This window comes from Haplochromis burtoni, unplaced genomic scaffold, assembly GCF_018398535.1.
Source record: "Haplochromis burtoni strain Fernald_Lab_line unplaced genomic scaffold, NCSU_Asbu1 Contig_72, whole genome shotgun sequence".
Lineage (NCBI taxonomy): Eukaryota > Metazoa > Chordata > Actinopteri > Cichliformes > Cichlidae > Haplochromis > Haplochromis burtoni.
The window spans coordinates 1,315,363-1,326,340 of record NW_024582433.1 but is presented as its reverse complement, the minus strand read 5'-3'; the positions used below and the strand labels follow the sequence as shown (position 1 = coordinate 1,326,340).

Sequence of the window (10,978 nt, the reverse complement as noted above, 5' to 3'; positions counted from 1 at the left end):
CATGCCGATGACATCTAAATTTACTTTCCCCTGAACTTGGATGTCTCTGCCACACTGCAACCACTGTTTAACTGTCTTCATGATGTCAAAGTCTGGTCATCAAATAATTTTCTCTCCCTGAATGAAAATACAACCAAAGTTATTATTTTTGATAATCATAGCCCTTTGGGCCAGCAAACTGATACTCTTGGTCCTCTTGCTAGCCATCTCTCCCACACTGTAAGAAACCTCGGAGTATTTTTGGATAGCTCTTTCAAATTACAGAATTTTACCAGTTACGTTAGATTTCCAAAGCGAAGCCCTATCTTCCTCTGAAATACCTTGAAAAACTTATTCATGCATTTATCACCACTAGACTCGACTGCAACTCTCTCTACTTGGGCCTCCACGACTCTTCTCTCCATCGTTTGCAGTTAGGTCAAAATGCTGCTGCACGCCTTTAAACTGGTACTAGAATGTATGACCACATCACTCCAGTTTTAGCTAACTTACACTGGCTCCCTGTCAAATATCACATTGATTTTAAAATTCTCTTGCTTGCTTTTAAAATTTTAAACAACTTGGCACCTAGCTATCTAACTAAACTCCTCTACTTGTATAACCCCAAAAGAGCACTAAGATCTTCTTGTCAGATGCTCTTAGTACAACCAAGGTCTCGGCTGAAGTCCAGAGGTGATCGTGCCTTTGCAACTGCAGCACCTAGACTCTGGAATAACCTTCCTGTTGATATTCATACTTCCGAGTCGATTCAGTCTTTTAAATCACATCTTAAAACTCACTTTTTTACTTTGGCTTTTGAATCAAACTAGTTTGACTATCATCCAGCTTGTTTTTTAATGTTTGTCACCTGTGTTGTTTGTTGGTCTGTTTTCTTTCTTAATGCTTCATTTTTTAATTTTTCCCCTTCTCTTTGAACCTTCACAAATGCCCCTTTTTATGTAAGATTTATCAAGAAGTATCATTCTCATATATTTACATGTGGAAAATGACCAGTAGCTGGATTATTTGCACCAGCTTCCTCCTGATTGCCTTTCCCGCTGCCCGAAAGTACCAAAAATCCAACTTAAACACTACGCTGTGCTTCACTGTATCCCAGTGGACATGCCACACATACACAACATCAAACACTGCTGCGGCTCAAAGAAATAACAGGGTAATATTAGACTCAAGTAATAAAAGAGTCAAGTTTAGTAACTCCTTTACTCACCACATAACATCTAAAATTTTGACAATACAAAACAGTTTCAGATTATTGTTAAAGGGAGTTTCTTTTCCACATTTAAAATAGTCCTGGATCAACCAGAATAAGCGATGTTTTCTTTGTGGATACTTCTTAGCAACATGTAATCATACTAAAAACACAAATATTCTTTATAAAAAAATGTTATTACTATAACAACACTACTTTATAATGTAATCAGCTCACAAATACGTTTAAGCCTAAAATAATAAGAAACAGTAAAAAATAAAAGTGTCTACAGCAGGACTGAATAAATAGAAACTGAGTGTCTGGAGTTCTCATTACTGCTCACACAGCGAAGCTGCTAATTAAATCTACATTAGAGGACGTTGTTTCTCTTTGTGGTTTCTTCACATCATTAATGCTCATTTAGCAATTTTGGCACTATATAACTGTGTGTGTGGTTGTGTGTGTCCATCAGTGCAGTATGGTGATACTGCGGTCAGTCACGGCAAAGGCCGGCAGCAGCGGGGCACTGAAGTTCTGTGAGACTGAGTACAGCACAGCGCAGGAGTGTGGCTCGTAAAACAGCAGCGTCTGACTTTGCCAGTCCAGCAGCAGGCCCACCCTCTCTGGCCTCCTCGCCACTTGTAGCGGCACCTTCTTCCCTGCGTGGCAGAAGGAGTAGTCTCCATCGTAGTGAGACAGCACCCAGGACTGACTGTTGTGGCCCAGTCGAGCTTCGTTCCCAGAACCTTTGCGCTCCAGGGAGGCGTAGCAGACCCCGACTTTAAAGGCGCCGCTCTGGCCCACGTCTACCACCCAGCTGTGGGTGCCAGAGGACATAGACACCGAGCCTAAGGCGTTGGGCCAAGAGTCAAATCGTGCTGGGTCGTAGGGTGGAGACTGGCGCGGTTTTTTGTGGAGGAAAGTTAAAGTGCAGAAGTCCTCAGACAGAGAGAGAAGAGGGCTGACTGTGCGCTCATCGAACTTTAAACATGATGATCCATAAGCTGTGAGAAGAAAGGAAAAGGGTGGATTGCTATCATGTTTTTGTTTTTATATTGTTTCCTTATTAAACATGAGAATATGCATGAATACAGAGAATATAGAGAATATAAACAGGACATCAAGCAAATTCCGAGCGCTGCCAAACAGATGGCACATGGCCTCTTCTCCAAACACAGAATACCTGGAATTACTTTACAGTTCTGCCCCGTTCATCTTCCAGATCTTCCTGATATACCAGTAACTCCTGAATTTCTAAGTTGCACAAGTATAATGTGTTTCAGTTTACCCTACATTCAGATGTCCAGGCACAACAAACACACACGCATTAGGAAATCAGATCATCTTTGGAGATAAATGGGTGATTACATGCTTAAATTTGTGTCGCTAAAAAATAAATGTAAGTACTGTATGTGCTTTATGTTCAATTTGCTACAGTTAGCAGGGATATTTTGTAGGGCGTCAGTCTGTGTCTGTATGACAATGAGAGTGACGTTGTCATCATCTTATTATGAAACCTCTGTCTTTCTGCATACTCACCCTACATAGCAGGAGTAGCACACATGTGTATCTTAGGTGTCTGAAGGTTGTTATCTATATCACGCATTATGATGTCATCATGTTGTTTAGCAACCACCTACCAACGACCTAAAATGATCCACTTGTAGAATTTGTGCATCAGTAACACCTTTTGTTTTGATTTCACCACAGTAACACCTGACTGAAGATATTCTATCCGTTTTTTAGGAGAGGGACCACACCCCAAAAACTCCTTACACACATACATTTATAAACTTGCCTAACAACCACCTTACAATGGACTACAATAACATTTATATAGTAGAGCAGGACGTGAGCACTGCAGGGGACCCACAAATAAGGACTCTAAGGATTCTTCCTGCCCAGAATTGATTCATCTTCAATTTATTTATATAAACAAGCTCTAACATCCCTGCTTTTAAAACTTTTATTACAAATTTAGTAGACCAACACATATAACATTTATGCAACAGCTGCAAATGAAGAGTAATGATATTTACCAACATTTTTTAATAAAATTATATTTTTAATGTTAGTATAATTGTTGTAAATGTAATTATATAATTTAAAATTTAAAATTCACTACTTTACAAAAAAAAAAAAAAGCAGGGGAAAAAAAATGAAGCGCATTTATTTTTAGATTAAGATGCCAAATTATTTAGTTGGATTCCTGAATAGAAAAATGAGTTTTAGTAGCTGAATGTTGTTCTTCATGAACTCCTGACCTCTCAGACACAAGTGCCAGATCAAATTTGGGTATAAAAACATGAACTCAGTTTGTTATTTCTCTAATAAATAACACAACTTTTTTAAAATCAATTAATTCAGAAAATATTGTGCTAAACTAAAATGGTAATTATTTTTATGCCTCATTTCAAGGCATAATTTTACTAACCGTCACATTTTAAAGAGTATTTTAGAATAATCATTGAGTTTCAGTTAGGTTTGACTCTGCCATTTCACTGCGGCAATACAATAACTACTTTCCTTTTATGTGAGAAACAAAAAAAACATAATTGGTTTTAACTAGGGCTGGGTATCGTCACTGATTTCTAGAACCGATTTGATTCTGATTCACAAGGTCCCGAATCGATTCGATCCACGATTCGATTCAATTTGAATCTGGGAAATTTTGCCTTAGACAGTCAGAAATATTATAATTCAGATCAGTACATTTACATATTTTTGTATCTATAAAAAGGAAACTGACACTCGCAAGACTTTAGCAAAGGTTGAGCGTCACAGCAGATGCCTTTGTGTCAAAGTAGCTGAAGATAAAACACAGAAAAACATGAAGGTGATTTTCCTGGCCTGGGATTTTATAGTCAGTCCATGTATCAGTGCAAAAAGGGCGTAAACACAAAGCGCGGACCCGCCGAAACATCAGAATCAGCGAGCTGTCGGCTTTCAGCCCCGGCCGTGAGAAAGGCGACATCTCACTGATTCTGATGCGTCGGCGGTCTTTGTGCAGAATCCGTGCACCTGCTCTCATTTACTGTTTTAGCTGTTTGGTGGTTTTTGAAACTGAAATTCTGGCATTTCGGGAAAAATAAATTAATATTAAAAAAAAAAAATCGATTCAGGATTTTAATGAATCGATATCACGTTATCCAAGCCAGAATCGATTTTAATCGATAAATCGATTATCAAAACCCACCCCTAGTTTTAACCATATTTTGGATATTTAGTTTATGGAATATAATGTACTGTTGTTAAAGAATGGGGTTGCCAAGAACCCAGAGTGATGCCAAAGCTGAGTGAACACTGAGCCCAGCCCAGCAGCCAGACCCTGAACTTTAACAGGTAACAACATGATGAGCAGTCAGGCCTCTGTTTCTACCTGTTCATGTGTCTAAAGTAGAATCTGTGTGTTTGCAGCCTCAGGTTTATATAGATAAATGCTGATTATGAGACAATGCATTTAAGGTGATTTTATGGAGAAATGTGAAATGAAGTAGTAAAACAAATTACTTACTCCTAGGTGTAATTAAGTAACATACTGCAATACTTTTAATAGAAGTGTTCTGTGTAATAATTCCTTTTTTTTTTTTTGATTGATGATCCCAACACTTATCACAGGAAGCAGGGGAAATACCTCCATCGTGAATAACCATTTGACCCTCAGCATGAATGTAATATCTTTGACATGCTGCTTAGCGATGGCGGTGACACTCAAAGCTGAGCCAATGAGAATCAGTAATGGAACAGGAGCCGTTTTCTTACATCTGTATAAACTGTAATCGGATATTATACTTTTTTCTGAGCATACTCTACAAAATCCACTCCGTTCATAGGTTTTTAAGGTTGGTAAATACACCTTGTAGTGCTGCAGTGAAAACTTTTATGCTTTTGAATGTGCTGCATTTACACAAAATGATTAACAAGTATAATAGAAATCTACTGACTGTTTGGCCCGAGCAGCACTGCAGTAGCCCACAGACCCCTCAGCAGCTTGCTTTCAGTGCAGCACGGGTTCAGGCTGAGCTGGTCTGTGTCACAGGGCTCCCCGACCCCCTCTGCCTCCTCCACCCTGAGCAGAGAAGCAGAGAAAAGAGGTTTAATGATACAGCTCCTGAGCAAGAAAATAGTATTCACAAAATATTGCTTCATAAAAAAAGAAACATTACCTTTCAGCTATCTCCCGGACACTGGTCTGAAAAATGAGACATTAAGCAGGTGATTACTCTCAGTGATTATGACTGTTATCAGGATACAGTTATTAGAGCCGCCCCTGTTAACCCCTTCCTGCCAAAGCTTCCCGAGTCTCTCACCACCAGCTGTGCGTCGGGAGTGTGCGTCAGCGTGTGCACCAGACGGGAGCGTGTTTGCGACAGATTCGTCAACGCTTGGCCCCAGTGGGCTCTCTGGGTCAGGAGACACTGCTCCACACGCTCCTCCTCTCTCTGCACCTCCTCCAAGAGACGCTGCTCCTCCTCCTCCAGGGCTTCGCGTGCCGCGCTCACCTGAGCCAGCACCTGCTCCCTCGCCCTGCTCGCCGCTGCCTGCATAATAAGACAGCAGGGAAGAAGAAATGCATGAGTGTGGAGTGAATACTTGTGGTTTGGAATCCAACTGCATAAATGATAAATCCTTTATTGATTTATCAATGATTTTAAAATGATTTCCTTTAAAATCTGGCACGAGAAAACTGAAAATGAAACATTTACTGTCTCCAAAATTAAAATCTTTATCCTTGTGCATCTCCTGTGAATTAGTCTCACGTGGTTTTTACTCTCTTTTAATCATTTAGGGTCACTTGTACAGTTCTTTGAATATCACAAATGCATGAAAAATGCCATAAAAACCACATCCACAGTCCCAGCACTAATTTTCACATCTTCATACTTTAACTGACTAACATGACAATATACATACAGCACAGCGTGAGCCAATCAAACTGTGTCAGCTATCTGAGATGTTGGCCTGCAGTAGCATGGGTATTATTTTTAGTTAAATAGAATAAAAATAAAAAACAGACTTTAAAAGAATGTAATCTAAGTGAAACGCTTTGTGAAATCTCATTAGTATCATAGTAACATCCCTCCTTTAGTATCCATTATTTTGGTAACAATTTTATTACAACTCGCCTGATGGGTCAGTGGTGGATGGTTGAAGGTCTACAAGTCTGTTTTTTTAAATGTTTTAATGTAACACCTGCACTGCTATAATAAATTCAAGTGCACGTCGCATATTCTGATAAAATTTGTCATACTGTGACGTCGTCTCTCTTTTTAATGCCCACTTCCTATCTGGTATTCTCTCCTATAACTCAAACACTGGCCTACACCCACGCCTAATGGAAGCTGCTGCTGCTCATAAGCAGTGACACAAGCACTTGACGGTGGGCACGGACGACAGCTCGTTAATGATACTTGTGACTCGCACATCTGACCAAGCACAGCAAAGTGTACAGAGATTCACTGACCACGCTCTTTTTATCCCCCCCACTGTGTAAAGCTATTTTGTTACAGAAACATTTGATTCCTGCTCAGGTCTGGTGGTAGTTTTCCACTTATCAGGCTTTTCTTGTTTGCTTGAGGCTCGATTTGGTCTCTTTAGTGCACAAGCACGACTTGTCCTGAACACCCATTAAGCTAAGAGAGGCTGCAGACTTTGCTACGTGCACTGAATCAGCAAGACTTGCCCCATGCTTTGTTGTTACAGTCTTCATTCGTTACATTTTTATATATTTTTAAGTCAGTGATTATATCAAAGTCTTTTAAACCACGTGAAGCACATGTTATAAAATATATTATCATTATCTTTTCATTATTATACCTCCGGGTTAACACTTAATTGTAAGAGAAAATAAATAATTGCCTCCTAATATTTATAGAACTTACACATACGGTCATATAAAGGAATAAACGGGTAAATGCATGTTAAGTTTTGTTTTACGTGCAAAAAAATTCAAAGAAAAATTTGCCAATAATCAATTAGTTTGCATATTTATCAAAGAAATGTCCCAGTTTTGTTTGTTTTTCTGAAATATGTGGATTTGCTTCTGTTTCTCTGCTCTAATGTGAACTGAATAATTTGGGTTTAGATGGACAAAACAGTCAAAATAAAGACTTCACTTTGGGCTCAGAGAGTTGATTTATATATGTATATTATACTAATAGTAAAAGAAAAAAAATTAATAAATTGACTGATCAGTAGAAACAGATAGCAGCTTGTAGAAATTCCTATCACTATACACAAACCCAAAACGTGGCCAAAAATTCACATCTGAAACAGGATCCAGCAAATGTCAACACAATGCACTTGCTAAACAGGCTCCATAGCATTTGGATGCTGAGATCATCATGAGTGTGTGGTGAGCCTGGGTGGGTGTGGATCACCTGAAGCTTCTGCTCTTTGGCTGCCAGTGTCTGCTCGATAAACCTCTCAATCCTCAGGGCCTGCAGCTGCATTTTCTCACACACGTCCACCAGTTTGTCCTGATAAGAAAAAGGAAAAAAAAGAAAAACCTAAATAGGCTGTACACTGTCTGCAGTTCAGAAATAAAAACACATTAGAAACCACGTGGCATTCATCAGCTGGAAACACAGCAAGAAAATCCTGTATTCTCAAATACTGCTGAGAGGAATCAGCCAGTGTGGCACTCCCAAAAAAGCCCTAAGAGCTACACAAACATTAACTTAACAAATATGGAAACACCCGGGCCACTTTGTTTCATAATAACTGTTATCTGGATAACTGTTATGGTTATACAACTGTAGGTGAAATATAAAAATCCACACTTTGTCAGTCACGATGGGCAAAATCTTTCACAAAAACTCAATTAAATCAAAGTATTTTTACTTTTTAAACATGTATTTTGTTAAGTTTAGTCAGAAAAAGGTCATTTTATGTTAAATAGGGTTAGAAGAAAATAGTTGCCCTTAAAGATAGTTCCACTCAGACAAAGTGAAACCTTCCTGAAGCCATTTGGAGACCTGCAGGCAGATTATTCCGGGTGAAAATGTGTATTTATTGTAGCTATACACCCCTGAACTGAAAATGATCACTATTAAAACCCATATGAGTGAAATATGTTAAAACAGCTGTTGCTTGGCTGCCCGAGACTCACCCTGACTCTGGTGACTCTGGTGGCCAGAGGGGTCACGGTGTGTCCCTGGCAGGAGCCCACGGTGGCGCAGTGGGAGCAGATGAGTTTCTGCTCGGTGCCGCAGAACCAGTCCAGCTCGGATTCGTGGTCTACACACAGCTCACTCTCAACAGAGTAGATCCCGGACTCGGTGTCGGAGGTGGCCGCAGCCAGTGAGGTTTTTCCGGGACTGCCGCTCATAGTCGGCCGCGGAGCGTCGACTGTCTTCTGCAGCTTCATTCCGCCTCCCAGCGCGGAGAAAATGGGCTGCTCGCACTCCATACTCCAGCTTTTAACTTTTAGAGCCTCCTCTGGGTCACCCGATGGGGACGAGCATGTTAAATCACACGTTTCGAAGTCCTCGGTCATGGCACGAAAACAGGACAGGTGCACCGGCGGAGGAGGAGTCGCATCAAGAGCGTAGCAGTAACACAGGTGTAACAGGTGAGCGGAACGCGGAAGTAACAGGGATCTCAGAGGTCAGAGCTCAAAGTCAGAAAAAAGAAAAAAAAAAGCTTCTGGTTTTCACACGAGCGTCACCTGATAACCGTCCGTAGAGTCTGAAATCATGCCATCATGCAAGCAGGTGTTATAGGCCTGTGTCCTTATGGCCTAATAGCCTGCGGTTACATATTCATAGTATCTCTCATTTCCCTGTTTCACTGGTGTTCCTGATTTTGGCCACTTGAGAACCTTTTTTTTTTCTTTTTCAATATGCAGATAACACCTTTGGTTTTAAAACAGTTACTTTGTTTAATAAAGCACAGCTCAAAGGGCAGGAGTTCAACCTTAGTCAGCTTTAATTCATAGCCCTACATTGTGGTTATTTCAGAAGAAATTCATATATAGATAATATCTTAAAAATCCTACTAACTGAGCAAAGTCCCTAAAATTCAGCATTCAGTGGGATATTGTAGAACAGGTCAGGGTACATTAGGTAAATCACACTCCGATAATTAATGAGAATGTTTCTTTGTAAACATTTATGCTTTTTATATACTTAAAATGTGTCAAATAGATTTTTGCTATACTTCGAACAAAGTAAAACTCTCACGTGTAAAATAAAAAGGCTTTATTTCCTCATTTTGGCTCATTTATGGTGAGTTTCTGTATCAATGCAACAATAGGACCCTGGAGTGTCTGTTAGATACCTGTGTGTGAGCAGAGCGTAATTATATTTTTCAGGAAGGACAGGTGTGATAGAAACTCATGGTTCATTTTATGACTATGTGCAGGGATCGGCAGTGCGGCCACACCTTGAGACAGTTCATTTAGCAATACTGAGCAACACCCACTCCCTGGAAAAGCCAGTGAATCCAGAGAGACCTGGGAATACCCAATGTACACTTTGGAAGATGGTCTGCTATCACATATCATACCACAGCCAAGTCCATTAACAAAAAATGCCACTTGCTTTGTAAGGTGTGCCATCCAAAAAAACTCTTTAGCCGCCTCTTATTTCATTACATTTTGCTGGGATGAGAAACAGGTGCAGCGATTTATTGAGCTTCAGGCTTCTTGAGGACATTCAAAGCTCTTCTTTGGATGTTGGTTTCCTTTTGTTCTGTTCTCTGGCCACATGATCCCATGCAGCTCCATTAATGTTGAGGTTCACGCTCTAATCAATGAGTCATAGTTTTCCACTGTGTGTCTTTCTATTCAGGTAAGTAAATAAGTAAGTAAGTTGAGTAAGCAAAGTTTATTTATAGAGAGCTTTTCACAGATATAAACGTCACACAGAGCTGTACAACAATTAAAACACAATTAATAAGAAAAACAGACTAAAAATAGCCCTGATTAAACAGAAAAGTGTTTAATAGTTTTTTTAAAGACTCCACAGACACACACTGTTGTGACTCTCCCCTGATGACCTCCATATATAGATAACTTTCAAATTTGGATTCATCGCTCCATCAGACCTGTTGCCACTGATTTTCAGTCCAGTTCTTGTGTAATTTGGCACAACTCAGCCTTGACTCCTTGTTTCCCTTCCTTAAGGATGGATTAATGACAGCCAGCTGAGACCATTTCTGATGAGGCTTCAGTGAACTGCAGATAGATCAACTGAAGGTCCAGATGCATCTCTCATTTCCTGTTTCATGAGGAAATGTAGATAGGTTTTTTTTAGGTTTGGCATGTCTTTTTTGTCCTCCACTTTTCCAGATTTTTCCATTTTTTAAGTCACACTGCACACCATGCTGAGATATATTAAGCATTCATCTAATAGCTAACTAGCAATCCCCTTTCTGGAGCAATGTTATGCCTGTCAAACTGTGCTATCTTTGACTTCTTTTGTAGATGTTCTATTGTGATAGGCTAAAAAAAAAGTGCCTTAAGATACGTTTTAAAATTGGTTCTTTGCCCAGTTTTCATGTTTAGACACAGCTCTGGTTCATCCTTTCAGTTAGATGCTTTTCTTATGCTTGAATGATTTACGTGCCAGTGTTATGCAGTTCAGCAAATAAAAAAACACCCCTTGGAAAATGGTCACATACAAGGAGTACAGTGAAAAGTGAGAAAAACAGCTGATGTCCAAAGAAAAACTGACAGACATTTGGAAAAATGAATAATGGTCAAAAGCACTTTAAATAGTAACAAGAAAGTCACCTGTACATTTTGGAGCAAACAGATCAGATCTCAAGAAACTCAAACCAGCAGGA

At 39.7% G+C, this 10,978-nt stretch overlaps 1 protein-coding gene across 1 annotated transcript; it reads right to left on the bottom strand.

The window, feature by feature from the left end:
- Nucleotides 1–1,181: 1,181 nt before the first annotated feature.
- Nucleotides 1,182–8,898, bottom strand: bspry (B-box and SPRY domain containing). Its single transcript, XM_005930088.3, has 6 exons — nt 8,301–8,898; nt 7,570–7,668; nt 5,500–5,730; nt 5,356–5,381; nt 5,134–5,258; nt 1,182–2,193 (listed from the first exon to the last, which is right to left on the bottom strand). The coding sequence occupies exons 1-6, from the start codon at nt 8,685–8,687 to the stop codon at nt 1,658–1,660; spliced, it is 1,404 nt and encodes a 467-aa protein (XP_005930150.1). The 5' UTR covers nt 8,688–8,898; the 3' UTR covers nt 1,182–1,657.
- Between the last annotated feature and the right edge of the window lie 2,080 nt (nt 8,899–10,978).